General features: G+C 38.1%; 1 protein-coding gene across 1 annotated transcript in view; it reads right to left on the bottom strand.

Moving 5' to 3' along the window:
* The window catches only part of KCNMA1 (potassium calcium-activated channel subfamily M alpha 1), an 893,014-nt gene that overhangs the window by 79,412 nt on the left and 791,577 nt on the right, over window positions 1-22,025 (bottom strand). Inside the window, 3 exon segments of the mRNA XM_074296747.1 lie at window positions 442-666; window positions 5,920-6,043; window positions 21,540-21,633. Of these exon segments, the coding sequence (XP_074152848.1) occupies window positions 442-666; window positions 5,920-6,043; window positions 21,540-21,633 (443 nt within the window).

Raw genomic sequence — 22,025 nt, 5'->3', positions numbered from 1 at the left:
CAGATAAGAATAAATAAATCTTTCTTCAATATGGGCACAAAAACTTAAAGGGGAAAAAGAGAAGAGAGGACACAGTTCAAAGTATTTACAATCATCAGTAATAACACAAATCAATTTATCACAAACACTACTCTATCAAATTCATCAGAACTGAATGAGGTTAAGCAAGGGAAGGAGTGTTTAGAAGCTAATAACATTTGATACCAGCTGAAATTCATTCTTGATGAGGGACTGAAAACCACTGCAAATTTCATTTAATAAGGTCTCCCAGGGCTTAGGTTTTCCTGGATGAAGCACAAGGGATGGGCTAAGTCCTCAGGCCCATAACCAGACAAAGGAACAAGTTCATGATCAAAGACACAACAATCCTGCCCAGTTGGGAATTTTCTTGAAAAGCAAAAAAGAGAAAAGAAAGTATCAATAGTACAGCTTTGGACTTACAGGCAATATTGAAACTTTGGGAAAGTTATGGAGTGTTTCCCATTCCCGCTTGAGGTACTCAATGGAACCCACAAACACGATGTGCTTCAGTTCGTGGTAGTGAAAATTGCTTGCACGCAAAGGCATCACTAAGTTCCGAAGGCCAATCAATGCTGACGTGACATCGCCAAAGATGCAGACCACCACATGTCCACTCAGAACGGTCATAGCAGCTTCGCTCCGAGTCTGAAAGAAGAAAATAAAAAATGACAGAGATTTGAGTTAAACTCACTAGTCCATTCAAATACTGACTTTTTGCCTGGGTCCTACCGATGAGGATGCTTAGGGCTATTAGTCAACAAGGCAACCAGTCAATATATATTTATTAAGCACCTACTGTGTATCAGACCCTGTGATAAGTGCTGGGAATATAAAGAAAGGGCAAAAGTATTCCCTGCCCTCAAGGAGCTCCCAGACTAATGGGGGAGAAAACATGAAAACCAGAAAGGAAATTTAGACTGGATAAGTTGGAGATAATCAACTGAGAAGAGACATTGCATTATGAACACCAGGACCTAAAGTATATGACCTGGGAACTGAGCCATAGAATCTTTCTCATTTTTATTACAATTCTTTACTGTCCACCCCTACCCCACTGGGGTCTGCTGCTATTTGCATGGTTGTTATAAATCAAACAAGGAACACAACACCGAAAAAGAAAAGCATTCCCAGGAAAGAGTGCTTACTTAAGCAGAGAAGCTCATTCTGGGAATTCAGAATGCAACTTCTCCCAGGTAGAAAAGATGTGTTGTCTCTCACTAGAAGGAGACCAGGTAGTTACAAAGCTTGGATTACATACTGCAAATGATCTACAGATGCTAATCATCCAAGTTCAGCAGTGTAGATCCCAGGCCTCGGAAGCACTAGTGAGGATGGATATTTAAGGATAGAGGGCAGATCTAAGATGGGATTCCCAATGTTTGTAATGGGGGAGCCAATTTCTAAAGTTTGACAATGAAGAAAGGAAAAGAAGAATAAAAATACTAGTTCTTTGTAAAAGTAGAGAAACAGAACAATTGGACTCAATCCAATCAACCAATCAATCAATCAATCAGTCTCTATTAAGTAACTCCTATATGGCAAGTACTGTGTGAAATACTGGGAATACTAGTACCAAAAAAAAAAAAAAAAAAAAAATCCTTACTTACAAGGACCTTACATCTTTCAATTCCTATTAGAATGTAAGACCCTTACATCAGGCAACATCCCCCTTCCCTCCTCTTTGCAGGTAATAATACTAATTTATATTTATTTATAGGCATTATAAAATGCTAGTAAATACCTTAGAGATCAGCAATTCTACCATCCTCATTTTGTTGTAAACTGAGGCTCAGAAGAGTTCCTTTCTCCATGTAAGCATTGCTTAGGATAGTACCTGGAACATTTTTTGCTTATTGTTCAGTCAAATAGTAGTATTTTCAAGACTCCTTTTGAGGTTTTCTTAGATGAGACACTGGTGATGGTTTTCCCTTTCCTTCTCTGGGTCATTTCACAGATGAGGAAACTGAGGCAAACAAGGTAAGCTGACTTGTTCAGGGCAACACAACTAATAAGTGTAGAAGGAGGAATTAAACTCAGGAAAATTGAGTCTTCCTGACACTAGACCTGGGAATCTATCCATTGTGCCATCTAGTTGTCCTTGAAACATAATAGGCTTAATTAGTCAGTAAATGCTTATTCCATTCCCTTTTCCTTTTGTGCCTGTATTTTTGTTTTCCTTAGATAAAAAAGGACATTCTCTGCCTCATTTCTTACCTAGCCTTAAGCACTGAATGGGTATTGCCCAGTCAAACTGAGACCCATTAAAGATCTTAGCTTAAAAAGGCTGAGGTCTCCCATTGCATCCAGAGCCATCTCCAGTCATCTGGATCTATTTCTGGCCACTGGACCCAGATGGCTCTTGAGGGGAAATGAGGCAGGTGACCTTTCCCTCACTTAATTCCAGTTCACTTGCATGTCCTGAAGTCACCTCCCTGAAGTCCTGTTCTTCTTTCAGACCAAGGATAAACAACATTTTCCATGCCTGGGGAGAACCTGTTTCCCCTGGAGCACCTGACTCTATTGCCTTGAGCATGAATAATGGAATGGGTGGGAGAGAGACTCATGGGACTATCTTGAGTTAGGATTGTCTTGGCTAAAACAGGCTGGTATTTAGTTCTGGCTGTCCTATATTAGAAAGGCATTCAATAAAGAGGAGGGTGATCAGTACTATCAGAAAGCTGAAAATTACAGAGAATAAAGTTTGGTGGAAGGAATAGAGACTGTTTAGGTTGGAAAAGAGAAGCTCTGAGAGAATGGGCATGAGACATAATAATCATTCTTAAGCATTAAAGGGTTTTTACATATGATGAAAATTAAGCGTTTTGTGCTTGTCCCTTTGGATGTTTGATTATACAGACCTGTTACAAAGGTTTTGTCTTTTTTTTTTTTTTTTTTTTTTTTTTTTAATGGGAGAGGGAAGATTAGGCGAGAGAAAACAAATGCTTGCTAATTGGGATGGGGTGAAGAAGTTGAGAGTAGAAGAAAAAATGCCTCAGAGATTTAGGACAATCCTTCCTATCAAGGTAAGTGACTCCAAAGTGGATCATGGGTGGCTAGTTGGGATAATGGACAGAGTGTAGGCTTAGGTCAAAAAGATTCATCTTTCTAAGTTCAAATCTGGCTTCACACACTAGCCATTTGCAAAAGTTGTTGAACCATTTTTGCCTCAAAATAAAATAAATATAAAAAGAGCTACAGAGGAACATAGCAAAAAACTCTTAACTGTGTGTGCACAAGTGAAGACATCACTTCCTAATATCATTGGCCCTCTTCAAAAAAGGAAGGATGAACACAATCCTGTGATCCTGGGCAGGTCTTTTAAACCTTATCTATAAAAATGAGCTGGAGAAGGGAAAGTCAAACCATCCAGTATCTTTGCCAGGAAAACCCCAATTGGGGTCACAAAGAATCTGAAATGACTGAACAATGACAACCCCAACAAGAGTCTGCCTTGGAAGACCTCACTAGAGATGTTCATGGGAAAGTTAAATGATGCCTTACTGGGAAAACTATGAAAGGGGGTTTGGGGCAAAATAGCCTCTGAGGCCCCCTCCCAATTCTGAGATCCGGCCATCTGTGATCTATGAGTTTCAATTCTAGAACCTGCTCTATTTCTTAGCCTTCTAAAACCTTTCAGAAGGCCACCACAGAGACAATAGAATAAAAACCTTTGGGAAAGGTCAATATGGGAGCAAACAAGCACTTTAAGGCCCTACCTATGAATTATATAAATCTGATATCTTTGTGAAATGCAAATATTCATTTACTGCTGGCCCCTTAGCATCTTCACTTACAAAATAATACAGATGACATAAGGAAACTCATTATGGGCTATTCTCCTTGGCTCCTTCCTCTTCATTTTTTTTTTCTTTTTTGCCCCTGGATGACTCCCAGTCATTTTATACCAAGATAGCCCCATGTGGCTTACAGTGTCTTAGGGGACATATATTAATTTCCACTGTACATATCAAACTCAGGTTGATTTACTCTCTAGAATTGACTGGTGTATTGATTGTTTAAATGCCAATATTGCAATTCATGACAATGTCAGGGTTATTACCACAACCCCCAAGGAGAGAAGGAAACTGGCTCTCTTGCTCCCTGATCGTTAGGATAAAGTGGGGGCTGTCGCCATTATCGGTTTCCCTGTGCAACAGCGCAGGGAAATTTGAGACTCCGGCCTCAGGAAATGCTTTATAAACTGTGACAAAGTGAGGATCCACTGGGGACCTCATTTCAAATATCATCAGTTTTGTGGTGGAGATCTGGACTTAGTTACTGGCTGCTTGGAGGTCTGAGTGCATGGGCACCCTGAGCCGGAGCTTCTCCTGACTCTAACTAAATGTGATAGGCCGCCTAATTATTTTTAATTGGCCAAGTCAGCTGGATAGCTAGCCCACTTTAACAAGCAGATGGAATGCAAACAGGGTCTAAGATGGGGGATGGAAGAATGGCTCTGAAGGGGAGGCAGGAAAATGGCAATCGCCAGAAGGTGATCCCAGAGACTTAGGACTATACATTTTTAGGCCATTATTCGTTTGGAGCTCAGTAATTTCCATCCATTCTCCAGAGCAGGTCTCCTGGGATGAAACCTTCACTGGCCACCCCAAAACAGAGTTATCCTGCTTTTCTCTGAAAACCAAGTTTTAAACCAGGCAGCTAAGTACCCAGAACACTGACCCTAAAATCAGGAAAACCTGAGTTCAAATCCAGCCTCAGATATTATTTGTATACAAGTCACTTAATGTTTTTATCTCAGTTTCCTCATTTAAAAATTGGGGGTAAAAAGCACTTACCTCCCAGGTGTTAAAAAGATAAAGTAAGATAAAATTTGTAAAGCACTTTTCAACTTTTAAAGTACTATATAAATGCTCATAACTATTATTATTATTATTATTATAGTATCTAAGAGTTCTAAGCTAAACTTCAGTCCCTAAGGAGAAACAATGGAATAGTTACACCATAGCTATACTAACCAAGAAATATCTTGTGACCTTGGTTAGTTTGCATATTGATTAACCTACCAATCTGGCTCCCAGCTAACTTTTATACTCTTCTTTCCTATTATTCCCCATCCCAGCGAAATTGGTTTTTAACTGCTCCTTTTACTAACCAGTCTTTCTGCTTTCTTGCCCTTGAGCAATAGGGTGCCATGTCTGGATTACCGTCCTTTTTCACCTTAGCTTCCTTTAAGACATGACTCAAATGCCAAGGCCTTTCCTGACTCTTCCAATTAATTGGTAAGGTTCTTTTCTCTAGAGATTTAATTGCAACATTCTATAGATATTTTGCATTTGTCTACCTTAGTCCTTCCATTAGAAAGTAAGTTTTCTCAAGGCATAGACAATTCCATTTTTTGTCATCATCACTAGCACCTAGCACAAACTTCTTGTTGACTGAATTAAATTGGACATTTGTTATTTTCATTATCATCACCAACCCAGCATCGAGTATCTACTACTTATAATACATCAGGGATTTTGTGTGTTCTTTTGTGAATGTGTATTTGACTGGGAAGATATAAAAGAATAAACATATTTCCCAACCTTGGAGAGTTTACAATATAGTGAGAGAAGAAGGTCAGGCACATAAAACTAATTGCTAAGTTGCCATTCACCTGAATTGAGTCTGTTCCTAACACTTAGCACAAGATCTTACATATAGTAGAGATATCAATACATGTTGAAGGAAGAAATGAATGAAGAAATGAAGGAATACTTGATTTATTACTTCCAGTCTAAACTTTGATCAAAGATTAAGTCCCCTCAATATGTTTCTAATTTCCATCATCTTAAAAATAGGACAGGGGATTGTGTCATCCCATAAAACAGCTGGCAGATCTCAGGGCTAGAAAACCTGGTTTTGGTCAGAATTATGAAGGGGCTCTTTGATACTCACCAGAATGACTTTTTCAATCTCTTTGGCTGCACACCAGTGGAACATCCCTGTAGAGTCATACTTTTTCACATTGGAGTCCATGTTGTCTATCTGATCATTTCCAGGAATTAACAAAGGGTCGTGTCTGCAGGAAAAAAAAAAAAAAAAAAAGATAATGTAAGTGGAAAATGTGATAAAATATGAATGGGAAGGTGTCCCTAGAGCTGCTGCATATTGGAAAACATGAAAGATGAAAATGAAGTTATTGTCATTAAAAACAGTTTGCAGGACCTGTTCAGTGAAAAGCAAACCCCATCACCATCAACCTGGAAAAACACATCCAGTTGACATTTGGCAGGCAGAAAACCTCAATGGTGAGCTCTGTTAATCATGCCTTTCTAAATAAGGCTTTCCCTTCCTGGGTTTGTTCCCCACGCCTTGTCAGCACCTCCCTACCCCCCATTCTCTCTCTACTAATTCTTCTCACCTCCCCCCCTTCACTACCAAAAAAAAAAAAAAAATCTAACCAAAGGGTTGCTATTAGCCTTAGCAATGATGTGGAAGGAATAGGAACAGAGCCCCATGCTGACTGACTAGCATGAGGATGGAAAGCCAATTATTTGCTCTTTCTGACTACAACTTCTGACGTGATGCTCTTCGCAGTAAAAGCTTTAACAGGCTGCACTTTAAATATTTTAGCAATTTGCCCAATCAGATTTTGCTTTCCCCAACTGAAGCCCTTTAAAGATTCAGCAGTGTGTCACTTCAGAGCGGATTGACTACCAAATGCCCACATCTGGAATACATGATTTCAATACTAAACAACAGCTCCTCCCCCCCACCTTCCTTCCTTGACAACTGTATTTGCACTAACCATCTAACTACTTCTCCATCAGTTTCTCTCTCTCTGTCTCTCTCTTTTCCCCTCCCTCCTTCCCTTCCTTCTGTGTCTTTCTGTGTGTATCTCACCTTTCTCCCTCTAATTTTTTCTAAGTCTCTCTCTCTCTCTCTCTCTCTCTCTCTCTCTCTCTCTCTCTCTCTCTCTATATATATATATATATATATATATATATATACATATATATATATATATATATATATGTCTGTCTCTGTCTCTTCTGTCTTTCTGTCTCTTTCTTACTATCTCTCTCTCTCTCTGTGTCTGTCTCTCTGCTTCTTTGTTTCTTTCTCTCAAACTCTCTGTTTCTGTCTTTATCTATCTTTATGTCTCTCACTCTGTCTGTCTCTGTCTCTGTCTTTTGTCTCTTTCTTGCTCTTTATTTCTCTCTCTCCCTCTATCTCTGTCTCTGTGTCTTTCTCTGTGTCTTTCTGTCTCTCTGCTTCTGTCTTTGTCTCTTTCTCTCACTCTGTCTCTCTAACTCTGTCTCTCACTCTGATATTCTCTCTCTCTCTCTCTCTCTCTCTCTCTCTCTCTCTCTCTCTCTCTCTCTCTCTCTCTCTCTCTCTCTCTCTCTCTCTCCTTTCCCCACCCCTCTCTCTGTCTGTCCTCCTAATTCCATCCCCCTCATGCCCCAGCTATAGTGTTGCTTGAGCTGACAAACTGGCCCTGAATTCATGGAGCCACATTTATCCTCTATTGATTTGTTTTTGGTTTGAAAACAAGAATCATACAGAGATAATCTACAAGACAGACTCTTCTTTCCTCCTTGTGAGTTCATCCTTTCTCAAGAGCATATTCATCTCCATCAGTGGCTGTTCATTTTGGCAACGTTCACAAAGATAACCACCATTCATGGTCTGCCCAGTACTAATAATGATAGTGGTACAGCCACAGGTTGGTTTCAGAGGCAACACAACTATTCTCACTAGCAGGGACCTTCAAAGTGTGAGGACATTACCTTTTGATTTCCTTAACATATTGTGACTCTCATTTAAAAAAAAAAAATAACTAGACCCCTCTGGGGCTTATTTATATTATGAGCCTAATTTATGTTTTTGGTTTTACAAAAGTTCTACCATAGAACTTTTTGTAGTGTGGAGGTGGATGGTCTTCAAGGTTATGTTAATAAGGTAAAATCTGGGAAGGTAACAGGTGTTGGGCTCAATATATTTCTGATTTGTTCTTCATCCAAATGTTGGTCTAGACCACAGTAACACATAAAGACCCTTTACTAAAAGATCAGATGATTTATGCATGGATGCACTGAAGACAGGGGTCTTTAATATATCAAATTGCTGTGTCTTAAAGCAGCAGTGTCAAACTCAAAGAAGAAATGACTCCCTGTGGCTACATAAATGACTTAGAAAACCATACATTAACATTGTGGTTAATGTTGTACTGTATATTTATTTATTTTATAAAACATTTCCCAATTAAATTTTAATCCAGTTCACTAGGGGCTAGGGAGTTTTGAAGCAGCCAGCCTGCTACTGAATTTTATACCTCTATCTTAATAGTATTAAGTTGATTTGATATTTAATCGGTATAGCACTTTAAGATTTGCAAAGCCCTTCTTATATTATTTTATTGATCCTCCCAGCAGCTCTCTGAGATGGGTACTATTATTATCTCTATTTTATGGATGAGGAAACCGAATCTGAAAATAATATAGTGACTTGTCCAGGGTCACACAGCTAATAAGTCTCTGAGACAGGATTTTTTTTTTTTTTTGGTCTTTCTGATTTCTATCCAATACATCAATAATCTAGCTGCCTTATTTTATTTCATTTTAATTCACCTTAAAACTACCATTATTAAGTTTCAAGTGATACCTCATAGCTCTAAGATTTAATATGTAGAACATTTGTTATTCAGACATTATTCTGATATAATAGATATTATTCTAGATTTAGCCTATATCAAGGAAGCATGGTCACCAAGAAGGATGACAATATTAATTAGAATGGACAAGGGGATCCCCAAGATCTCTTAAGTCTCCTTATTATCAGGAAGACAAATACTTTTTGGGTCAAATATGTGAATTCAGCTTGGGAAATCAATTGGTGAAGGTTAGCTTTGCCATTTACTCTCTGTGTGACCTCAGGAAGGTTATTTAACCTCCCTGGGCTTTCCTTTTCTATAAAGTAAGGGACTTGAAATATATCCCTGAAGTCATTTTGAGTTCTAAATCTGGGATCCCCTGGTGCTATTCTTTAAAAACAAAAAGTGTAGGTAGAAAGAATACTGTAAATAATGGCATTAAGATTCAATGGAAAGAAGACTCCAATGGAGGTCAGGAAACTGATATGGTATCTAATTCAGATGCAGTTTAGACCAACAATGGAACACAAGCATTTGAAAGTGACTTTAAATCTATATATGGGACCAACAGTGGGATACAAGACACCTCCTGTTTCTGGAACTTCATTTCCTTAAGTGTTAATCAAGACAAGTGCTTTAAATGGTCTCTAAAGCTCCTCTTTAGCTCTGATACTCTGATTCTAGAGTTATTTAAGTTTTCTAAGGAGGAACAAGCTAATGATGATGAGCTTTCCAAAACCCTGATAGAGAAAAATTAAGGTATGCTTATGTCAGAATGTAAGTTAAACAAACAAACAAAAAAAGAGATGAGAAATGAAGAAATAATTGAGAAAAAAAGAAAGAAGAAAAAAGGAGGAGGAAGAGAAAGAGAAGAAGAAAGACTTGTTCAGTCATATGCATAGTAAATAATCTAATCTGAGATTGAATTGAGGTCCTCTTTAAATCCAGTACTCTATCCACTGTACCATCTGGCTGCTTCTGATATAGGTATCTGTATCAGAAAACAAAAAATTAAAAAAATACAAGCCATGAGATGAGAAAGTTTTGATGGGCCTGGAAGATTGGGGCCAATATGGGGCCAAAATGGGATATTACTCTAAAAGTATCTGAGTTCCCAGGAGGCAGGGAGGAGCCTCTGTGAGCTCAATGACTTAATGATTTTTGCCCAGGGCCAGCCCTGTTCCCATATTCATTGGGCTCACTTGGCTGAATGAACTCGGTAGAAAATGATGCAATTCATCACAGCAAAGGCAGAAGCTATAATTACTTTGCAACTAAAATGTGGTTGCTTGAGCCACAATAAACAATTTCACGTTCTTAATTTTAAGTGCCTAGAGTTGGCGTTGGCTGCAGAGAGCCTTCCAGGGTAAGTGGAAAGGAAAGGACCCGTTATTTACAGTTTTGAATGCTGCCACATTGAGATTTTGAAGGTTCCCAAAGAATAGTTTATATTTGTGAGAACACAGCCGAACACTTGCCATTGTGAGCACCAATCAATGTTGCTATAGTAATAGAAGGCCCAATAGGGGAAAAGGGCAGTTTGTTAGAACTGGAAAAGGAACTGTCTTCCGATATCATTAGTTTACAAAAAAAAACATCCAAAACCACTGTTAAAACTCTCAACGACAGCTCCTCACAGGCCAGTTATTTGGAACCAAAGACCGATACTATATATTGTCTTTCACGACTTAGTTGATATATTTTCTTGACTCACAAAGCAATCCCCAACTCCCCTGAAATGTGCTATAATTAATTCAAGGCTCATTTGTTACTAACTACTTAGATACTGTATAGTACTTTATTTCTCAGGCAATAGGGATTTTATGAGCTGGAGGAGATCCTGCTGAATCTTCCTTCCACCTTGAAATAAAGGTGGTATAACTTAGCAGCAATTCCTTAATTAATGTAATTAATTGCTCTTGTGGTGCTTTGGGGTCCTGCCTGTTCATTTGAGGGAGAAAAGCATCTTGCTGACAGTTCTGGCTGAGTAAGTTCCCTACCTAGAATATTTCTAGATATTTGCCAATTTAGTCTCAGGCCCCAAACATAAGTGATCAATTTTTCACAAGGGAAATTTACATCATGCATTAAATGCATATACATATTTAAGGATAACTTTGATTATTGTCATACTGGATAAAGTGAAACGGTGACCTTATAAGCATTGAATAACTTTGGCCAATATTGGCAGTCAAACCAGATAAACCAGACACCAAAATAACACAAAGGACAAATTTTTGAGGAAATGTAACACTACATTTGATAAATGGAGAGTCTTGTTTGTTTTTTCTTTCTTTTTTTTTTTTTTTTTACATTCTTTCCCTTTCCCCCAACAAGGCCAATCCAAATATTAAATTAGCCCTATCTTAACATTATATAAAGGAAAATAGAGACACAAAATGGACACCTAAATCCTGGCTCTACTTCTTTGTCTATAGTATTACCTCTAAAAAACAATCTCCAACTTGACCATTATATGGCATATACATTTCACTGGCCCATTGGGCCATTATGGGACTAATCCAAAGAAAACTATCACAAAGAACTTTGATAACATACATGCTGAAGGTGGACTTGAGAAATATTTTTGAGTAGGCCATTGTTTGTGATATCCCCCTTATATGAAGGCACTAAATAAATTAACAATAGATGCTTTTATCTTCTCTTTTCTTTTTCTTTTTCTTTTTTTTCTTTTCAATAGAGAAAGCTTGGTGTAGTAAATTTTTCACATCTCTGTTCTGTAAGTCCCAGATAACACCTCTAAGGTCCTCAGCTAGAAATTATTCCTGCATGACTTCAAATAAAGAATAAAATATCATTGTTTCTTGCTTTCATAGAGCAACAAATGCCACTTATCATCAATTAATTTCAGTGAGGAGACTAAATGCTACTCTACAGTGGGAAAACCAAAAAGCCTGCCTTGACGACAACAGCCTAGAGCAAAACCACAAATCCCTGTTCCAGCAAACCTGCTGTGAGAAAGCCTGTATTATATTTTAAAGAGCACTCCTTTCCTTGCAGACATATACTACATGCATCTCCCAACATATTCTATTGTAGAGGTTTTAATATTGGACTTTAGGACTTTTATGAGAGGTAGAAGAATTGGGATTCTTTTTTATAAAGAATATCATAAAATGCTAAGGCTGACATTTTTGACTTACTCATTCCCCCTATTGAACATAACACAAAGGACAAAAATGCTGGCTCAAAGACAAAGGACTTGGTTTCAAATCCTGCCCTTGCCATTGTGTGACCTTGGAGGTAAGAGTGACTGGACCATATGGATGGTGTAGTCTTTCCAATTTCAAATCTTTATGGACTTCAGTTAAAAATCACTCACTAACTACCCACATAAAAACTGCCTATCTCTTATGTTGGAAATTTCAGGGACCAGAAAGAAACAAATTTGAGACAGGAGATAGGAGGCATCTAGTTATAAAGATTAGACATCAGGACCCTGTTCCTTTTTGGAACTCTTAGGAACATTCAGGATCCCACCATAAACAGTCATTAGTCTCATCAGTTCTGCAAAAAATGGGAGAATTTCTTTTCTAAAGTCAAGAAATGTTCAGTTCAGGGAGCCTTAGTTATAAAGGGCTGGACACACTCATCTCTTACCCTATGACTGGCAGGGCATCTGGAACTCTTAAGAGTATTCAGAATCCCACCATAAACAGTCATTAATCTCATCAGTTCTGCAAGAAATGGGAGGTTTCTTTTTCTAAGGTCAAGAAATGCTCAGTTCAGGAAGCCTTAATTGCAAAGGGCTGGACATACTCATTTCCTGCCCTGGTGACTTACAGAGCACCTAGAGACAAACTGGGAACATCTGTTCTGGGACACTTCTCTCTATCCTTCAGGAACGAGGAGAGGTGGGGACATTCCTGAAAGCAAAGCAACCTGTCAAAACTGTGTAGAACGTGTCTGGTCCCACTCCCTGTGACAAACCAGTGCAGCAAACACAATGCTGCTGTTTGCTGGCTGCCAGGATAGGTGCTCTTAATTGAGAAAGCATTTAGTGCTCCTATGTCAGAGCTGAATATTTCATGATGTGCTGTATGTTTGACTATTTGCTCAGTGGGCCCCTGTCACTTCAATCTTCCCCGAATGCTTTGACTGATCTCTATAAAGCTTCGCCAAGATGGAGTGACGGCTCGTTCTGGACAAGCAGCGACACAGGCGTGTTGGGGAAAGACATGAAGGCTGTTGGTAAATTTGGTGATGATGGACACAGACCCATCTTTGTTGTTCATGTGGTAGTGACCCTCCATGGGTCTGACTGGGAGACATAAAAGTATTAAGATATCTCCATTCCCTTCACTTTCATAAAGAGGAAAATAATACAGAGGACAGTCCATGGCAGCAAGGAAAATAAGCATGGAATCTTAGAGAGAAAAACAAATTTACATCCATTTCTTATTAGATGTTGGTTATTTAAAAAATTCAGTACTTATTTTAATGAACCTAATATTATTTTTTTCATTATTCCCTAACATATTCCTTTTCCAAGTTAATAATGAAACCATTTAGATGGCAATTCTTCAAGTGTTTAGGAAGTGAGAAGATACATAACAATTTGGGGAAAAATAGCACATAGACCTCTCATCACTGGATCACAGATTTAATGATAGAATCTAAAAATTTGAGATTTGAAAGGGATCTCACTAAGCAGTTAAGTAGAGCAATGGATAAAGCACTGAGCTTGGATGTAGGCAATGTAATTTCAAATTCAGCTCTAGACATTTACAAGCCTCAAGTCACTTAACCCTGTTTTCCTCAGTTTCCTCATTTGTAAAATTAATTGGAGAGGGAAATGGCAAACCATTATAGTATCCTTGCCAAGAAAATTCCAAATTGGGTCGTGAAGAATTAGATACAATCAAAATGATTCAGCAATGACAACATGGAGACTTCATTATCCATCTAGTTCAAATCATGATTTAAAGGAATCCCCACTACAACATATGTGATAGGTCATTCAGCCTTTGCTTAAAGACCTCCAATGAAGAAGAACTTACTGTCTCTCAATTTTTGCAAAATTCTGTTTTAGGAATTTTTTTTTCCTACCATCAAATCTAAAAATCATTCTAAGGTTATTTATCATTCCTTCCACTAATTTCCTAAAGAAATGTTATTCTTTTGTATTTATCTATTGTTACCTCATCATGCTTACATATAAAACAGTTAAAAGTTTCCAGGATATGAAAAGCTTTAGAGGGGCTGTTACCACCACACTGAAGTGAATATCTACATGAGGCAACCCAAGCATCCATAATTCCTGCCTCTGGTACTCAAGCTGTAATCTTCAATCAAGGTCACTAATTTCTCCAAACCTCAATTTCCTCATCTGTTAATTTACTTGAATTACTTGCTTCAAGTAGCTTTTGTGAGATCTAAATGTTATAAAACTACTGAATTTGGAGTCAAAGAATTCATCTTTTACTCTGAATTGGATTTTTTTGCAACTTTTTTTCCTGCAAAAAGTCATTTAACCTCTATTGGCCTCTGTTTGTTCATCTGTAAAATTATGGGGTTAGACTAAATGATCTGTGAGGTTCCTTCCAGGTCTGAATACATGCACTAATGATTGATTATATGGTGGAATCCAAAAGGACATCATCCAAAGGAAGACTGCTTAGGATTCTCATAGAATATACAAAGGAGGAAGGCAGATGGCCAGGGGGTGAAAGGGAAGACATTATGGATACTTTCATTTCCCTCAGAATGCCAGGAATTCTGGGAGAAAGAAAAAAAAAAAGACCAAATGTGTCTCTATAAATAGCTCTCCCAACCAGTGCTATGAACCCTAATGTTTATGCCCATCAGTTAATGGGAAGAAAGCTCCTCTGAGAAACCTAATTAAAACTGATGGTTCTCTTGTCTCACCTTCACCCCAAAACAAAAATGTGTGAAGGAAAGAATTTTTGATTTCACATCAGAACAATTAAACGGTTTTGTTTCTCTGTGCCTCAATTTCTGCAACTGTAAAATGATTGGACTAAGAAACCTTTTAGGACCTTTTCACCTTGGAAAATTTGTGACTTCTGATGAAAGTACATTTACAAGTGCTTAGCACAGAATAGGCACTGGACAAATATTTATTCCTTTCTTCCCTCTATTTACTTATTAAACATACAGGTTTCCTTCTATTTTTTTCTGATATAGGACTTTAGTTAACCAAGTATATTGTATGTTTTAGATGTATAATATTGCTAACTAGAAATAAGAGAATACAAATATATTGTAAAATATAAATAAGGAACAAGAGGCCACAAATGCAAAAATAAGTAGAGATGGGTAGCTATGCACAGACATATATAGGTACGCGTGCACATGTATATACACTCCCATGTGTATATCGGCCTATTTTTGCCGGCAGCCCCCATGAAGTTCCTATGAATGAGGACACAAAATGACCTTTTGCTGAGTATGCTACTTGTCTAGAGGCCTGTGTCAAGTTCACCCCTCTCTTTGGAGTGGGGGAGGAGACCAACTATTCCTTTCTTCTTCAGCCCCCTTGGGCCCTGTCACATTCTATTTGTTTGTGCATTAAGAGGTGGTTTGACTCAGCCGGGGTGACACTGCTTTCTCCTTTCATTCCACTCAGTAGTTGAAGTTCCGAAGGTGGCACTCTGGGCTCCTGTGACACTTCCTTAAGTGGCTTCCTGGCACAGATCCAGGACTTTTCCCCATTTTATTTATTAGCCACTTTTTTTATTTCGTAATCATACTAAGTTCTATTGGTATGGCCACGTTGGCTGGTTGCTCCTGGTCTTGGAGATTCCTGCTCGAGATGCTCGAGCAAAGAGAAATCCAGATAAAGAGCAAAGATATGATGAACAGGTGAGGTTATTTCCCTTAATGATCTGGAGAGACCTAAGCAGCTCTCCCCCCTTCCTCATGTCTGTGTAGAGAAGCCCGTTTCTCTGTCTGCCTGGTTTTCCTCCCATGCCATTTTCCTCTTCCCAAAAGGGACACAGTGCCTACAATTTTCTGGGTGCTGGTGACATGGATCTCTTCAAACCATTCACTTCATATTCTCACACTTGCCACTTAACTTTCTTAATGGCCCTTTGTGTACATCCCCTTGAAATCACAGAATCTAAGAAGGGATCTCAGTGGACATTTATTCTAAGATTTCCCAAAGGAGAATCCCCTCTACAACATACACAACAAATGATCATCTGCTCTTTGCCTGGAGATATCTAGGGAGAGGAGATTGACTCATAGCCTCCCAAAGCAGCTTATCACACTTTAGGGTTTGTAGAGACAGTTTTTTTTTTCTTTCTATTAAAACTAAATCTGCTCTTTTACAACTTCTCCATAGCATTACCATTTCTTCATCTGGGGTCAAGAAGAACAAATCTAATCTCTGCCATTTATTAATTTACTCACAGAAGTCTTCCTCAAACTTTTCTCTCTCCTAAATCTCCCCAGAATATGTGATGTGGGATTATACCCCATTCTAAATCCCAGTCTCTCCTAAAAATTTCTGGGACATGGATAGCTTTTGAGGCTGCTTGACATGACTTTACTCCTGTGTATATTCCATGTTCTGTGTGTATTCCATGAAATACTTCTTGAAAGAAATCAAATATTTAGAGAATGAGTGATTCCCCTTTTTTCTATTCAATTCAAGAAATATTTTTAAGCATCTACTATATACAAACCACCATGTAAAGACAGAAAAATAATTTTTGTCCTCAAGAGTTTACATTTCTATTATGGTATTCTAAAAAAAATCAAGATAAGCTCTGAACAGGGGGCAACTAGGTGGTGCAGTGGATAAAGCACCAGCCCTGAATTTAGGAGGACCCGAGTCCAAATCTGGTCTCAGACACTTAACACTTCCTAGCTGGGTGACCCTGGGCAAGTCACTTAACCCCAGACTCAGAAAAGAAAAAAAAAAAAGATATGCTCTGAACTACAAAATGTCTTGGCGATACTAGGGGGAGTAGACCATCTCTGTTACAGAGCTAATTCCATGGCTAAACTATTGAGTTAAGAACTCAGGTAGAGGGGGGAGACTCATTAACATCAGATGGTTACATTGAAATGATCACTAAGGGATGAACTAAATAGTTTATTAAGGTTACCATGAAAAGCTTTTTGAGTCCACATAGAGATTATCTGTTTTAACTATTAGATTAACTTATTTTGGCTGGTACCTTGAACTGAGATTCAGTTGTTGGGCAATTATTTTCTTCCCCTATTTTTAGACAAAGTCCCTTCCCATAACTGAAAAATTTATCAATATGACATTATCCAGCCTGGGCAAAACTAACATTCCTGCCCTCTAGAAGATGACAACTAAAGAAAGATGATCCTGCTTCTGGCAACATGCTCCATGATTAGTGAGAACTAGGATATAGGAACTCTGTGCTTCACTGTAGTAGGATTCTGATTTTTCTGGTCTCAAATAAAAAAAGTAAAACGTTGCCAAATAGGACTCCAAATACCCCTATGAAATGAAAGGTGGCTCTGATGATCTTATCCTGATTCCAAGTCATGTCAGGTAGCACAGTACCCCAAACTCATCTAAATCAAGCCTGATCCTAGGGTGATTTTCTGTCAGTATAATGGAAAGATATAAAATATTAGGATTCCTATATATAAAATTTATCTGAGAGGCAATGGGGCATAGCACAGAGAGAACTAGCCTCAGAGTCAGGAAGGTTTGAAGTCAAATCTTCCCTCTCATACATTACTAATTGTGTCACCTAACCTCTTAGTTCCCAAGGAACTCTGTAAAATTTAGATACTAATTACTGATTGGCATCAATGGCAGGACTTTCTACACTATGACCTGCTTACAGTGAAATCATAGGTCTGGACCAACAAAAGGAAAACCAGCCAAACTTTGTGTAGGAAAAAATAAAAGGTTACAACCTTTTACAAGACAATATGTTGGAAACCTCCTCTAATTTGCTATCTGGTAAACAATTTTGAGTTAGCATTTGAACAAAGGCATGCTTTATTTGAGGAAGCATGAAATTAAAAACTAATGAATATAATTCTGTGTTCTTATCATAAACCACTAAAATCTCATCTATTTTCAGATTCCTGTTCAAACATTATCCAAGGAATTCAAAATCAAAAGGCCATTTTTCTTCTTTGTGGATCATCCAGATCACAGAGAATGGACATTATGAGTACTATCTCCTCCAGAAAAAAAGGAAACTTAAATAGAGCCTAGCAAAACTGAAGAGACCAAAGGATATTCCATTAGTCTCTGCTAGTGAGTATATAGGAATTTTGGAAATGGATGCTTGTGTAACAGGGCCCTAACTATAATATATGATTAATATAAGAGATTTTTAGAGAAGGAACCAAATGAATTCTAAGCCTGTTAGACATATTCCAAAGAAAGCAAGTGACATAGAAGTCTGCATCTGCAGGTATCAAAGAATATGGAAAAATGCATCTTTACATATATTACCCAAGACAGTTCCTCTAATTCCCACAAGGTAAATCATAAAGAAATCTTGGCATTTGGAGAATAAATGATAATCAATCAATTAGCATTTATGAAGCACCCACTATGTGCCAGTAACTGTGCGAGAGAAGGAACCAAGAATTCAAAGCCTGTTACACACTTTCCAAAGAAACCAAATGACACAGAAGTCTGCATCTTCAGGTCTCAATGAATATGGAAAGGTGCATCTTTACATGTGATACCCAAGAGAATGCAATTAGTTCCTCTAATTCTCATGGGGTAAATCATAAAGAAATACTGGCATTTGGAGAATAAATGATAGTCAATTAGCATTTACAAAGCACCCGCTATGTGCCAGTAACTTTACTAACTACTGGATTCCATCGATGTAAATAATAAACTCCTTCATTTCTTAAGGGAAAACAATGAACTTCTATTTTGGTCTTAGTAAGAATTACATAGTCATAGAATTACAGCTGGAAGAGATCTTAGAACACAGTAAATCTAATGCCCTCATTTTTTTACAGATAAAGAAACTGAGGCATCTAGAGTTTAAATAAATAATCAAAGGTCAGAAAGTGTTTGAGGCAAGATTTGAATCCATGTCTTCTGACTCCCAATCCATTATGGTTTGGGGAAGGCTTTTAATAATAACATGGGTTTTCCCAAGGCATCCGTGAGCCAGGGAAATCTGGTAGAGACTCTCGGCAGGAAGGGCAGCTGGACAGAAACACCACCATGAAACATCAGAGCCCTGAAAAAGAGCAAGTTCTCTGCTCCGTTCCTGACCCACGTTTAACAATTCCGATGTGCTAGTGAGCAGACAGCCCAAGCCTGGGATGCTGACTCTCCCTTAGTCCCTCTTCGGCAGGCAATGAAAGCGGGATCCACTTTGAAAATATTCCTCCATCATGCAAACTGACATAGGCATGCTTTTCAAAAACCCACAGCCAATCTGTTGATCATTACTTATTTACAAAGGCCTTCGGGCAGAAAGTCCTGTAAAAACCATACTTGATACGGTATACACTAGCTTTTTCTGCTTGTGGAAAAAAAAAAAAGTCCCCCCCAAGGCTACCTCAAACCATCACTTTCCATCGCACATAAAATGTACCGTGTAACACTAAAGTATTTAATATATATGGTATAATATATCTACAGGAAAGGCATTTGTGTAGAAGTGTGTTACCCTGGATTTGGTAATTTGATGTTTTGCTGAAGGCTATGACTTGAAAAAGCCTGCACCTCTTACAGAGGACCTGTCATCTCAGTACCCAAGAGCCAGCAGAATAAAGAAGCACCCTTAAGCAGCAAAACTTTGACACAGCTTTGAAGCATATGAAAACAGTATAACTCCCCAGAATTATTATTACTCAAGATCAAAGCAATGAGCCATACTTTACATAGCAAACAGGGACAGGGAATTTGGCTCCAAAGGTTTCAGAATTTGCAGCTTTCTATTTATTTATGTATGCATTTATTTATTTATTTATTTGCACCTCCAAATTGAGGCAAAGGAGGGCTCCCGTCCTCCCTTTATTCTCCACTACCCCCTCCTCCAACTTCCAATGGATAAAACTATTAGTGCAAGATAAGGAGATTATCCAAAGGTGAGTAAATTGGAGATGAATGCTAGCGTGACAACTGGCATCATAAAAATGAGAAGCTTGGCAGTTGGTTCATTTTATTCCTTCTCATAAACTGTAAACAAGCATTTAAATCAGTGTCATCCAAGCAAGCCTGAGCTAACGGGAAGGGAGAGAACTTTTAGCAAAACATTTAACTGGAATCAATGGTCAACAGGGGGAGGATAAAGGCTACAGCTGGATGAATGTACCTTTCTCTGATATCTCTACCTAGCTATTTGACTTCTCTGTCCTCAACAGAGAACAGTGTAAGTGTGTACATTCATATTAATATACACAAATGATCAGTATGTATATGTAGCAAGTGTATGCTTATATATAGATATATACTTACATATACAATAATGATGATGATATCTAATATTTATATGGTGCTTTAAGGTACTTTATAGATATTCTCTCATTATTTATTCATAACAATCCCAGGAAGTGGGTCCCTCTTCCCCATTTTACAGATAAAGTAACTGAGGCAGCAGAAGTTAAGTGATGAAGGTTAGTGACTTGGACAAGGTCAAATAGCTAGTAAGTGTTCTGAGGATGAATTTGAACTCAGTTCTTCTTGACTCCAGGTCCAGCACTCAGATACTAACTAGCTGCTAATGTATAATTTATAAAATTAATATTATATGTAATCTTGAAAGTATATCTCTGATTAGGTCCTATAAGTGTAGACACTAATGCAGGAATGGATGCTCACTGAAATGTAAAGAGTGTCTGAAGAGGAAAACTATTCATCTATTTCAATAATCAAAGGGAAGGAAGTAGATGAATGGAAAGAAAAAAAACCTAGAAAACATCATTGTGATGATGAAAGTCATTTATGGGGAGCTACATAGATCAGCAAATCATTCCAATTTTTTGATAACTAGTACATGGACAGTGGATCTGGTTGATGGGAAGTTTACAGTTAATAAGTTTACAGTTTCAAGAAGGCTGGCAGGGAAAGTACAAAATCATCTTCTCTAGAGTCTAAGCAACAACAATATAAATTCCCATCAACATCAGATGGTTCCATTGAAATGATGACAAAGAGATGAACTAGATGGTTTATTAAAATCATCATTGCATGCTGGGGGAAATAAACTCCTAGGTGAGGCAGGGGAGTAGGAGAAAGTTGCAAAGAAAACTTAGGAATTAAAAAGCAAAGAGGCTAAGAACAGAAAAATAGAGATTTGGTTCAAATCTAGTTTTACCCTTAACTCCTAATGGATGCTCTCATCTAAAAAAAAAAACACCCTGTATTTCATAATTAATATTGCTTTTAGCCTGAGCGAAGCCAGATTAGTTTTGAACTTTGCTTTGGCAAGTACACAGATTATTAGACTTTTTTATCAGTCAAAATCAATTAACGGAAATTTGATTTCAATCGACAGGATAAAAGGAAGGTAATATTCAGGTTCATTTTTGATTGTGATGATACATCTCACATATGGCCTTAAGTACAGAAAACAGTCCTCGGAGGGACTGAAGCAGAAGCAGAACTGCCAGAGGCAAAGTAACCCCACGATTTCCTCTGATTGGTTCGTGCTATCATTAGTGCCAGGGCTGTTTAAGAACAACACACAGACAGGACAGGGTGACAGCTAAGACTTTAAAGCCTATGTATTTTTCAAACAGCTTTTCAAACTGTTTTTCATGACAGAATTTTTTTTTCAGCTCTATCATTAACTGCTGACAAGCTGACAGAATAAATACTTCAGCCTTTAAGAAGCCATCTAATGATCTCTATCCCCCCAACCCCATTTTTTTGAGGGGAGGGAAGACTCTTGAGGGAGGAGAGAGAGAAGTAAACTGGAGGAGAAAGCCGCCCGCTGTCCCCCTTCCCATCCCTTACCTCATCAGCTTAGGTGAGGAGTTGGGCGAGTTCCTCATTCCTCCATTCCGCTGTTTTTTTTTGGGTGACAGCGTTGATGGCTGTTCATCTTCAACTGGAAATACAGGCAACTCATGAGATTATGAACAGTTTGAGGGCAGACTGTGAAATATAGGCGAGATATCAAAGAACACTCACTCAAGGCTCAGTCATTCACTGTTCTCTTTTTGGACTCAACAACAAAATACCATATATGTTAGTCAAAGAGACTAGCTAAAGAAGAAAAGGGAAAAGGAAAGAGTAAAGGAAAAAAAAATTTTAAATCCTCTAAAATAATAGGATTTTTGAATATCTCAGTTCAAACTAACTAAAATAGTTTAGAAGTCACCCTTGCCAAAAGAAAAATGAATCCTAAAAATGGTCTGTACATACAAACAAGAATGTGGCACCAGTAATCGGTATCCTGGGAGTTAATTTTGGTCAATCCTTGGTGCTACTGGATGACAG

This window comes from Sminthopsis crassicaudata, chromosome 2 (genome assembly GCF_048593235.1).
Source record: "Sminthopsis crassicaudata isolate SCR6 chromosome 2, ASM4859323v1, whole genome shotgun sequence".
In the NCBI taxonomy this organism is placed as follows: Eukaryota; Metazoa; Chordata; class Mammalia; order Dasyuromorphia; family Dasyuridae; genus Sminthopsis; species Sminthopsis crassicaudata.
Note: the sequence above shows the minus strand (reverse complement) of the source record. Positions and strands in the feature narration are given on the sequence as shown.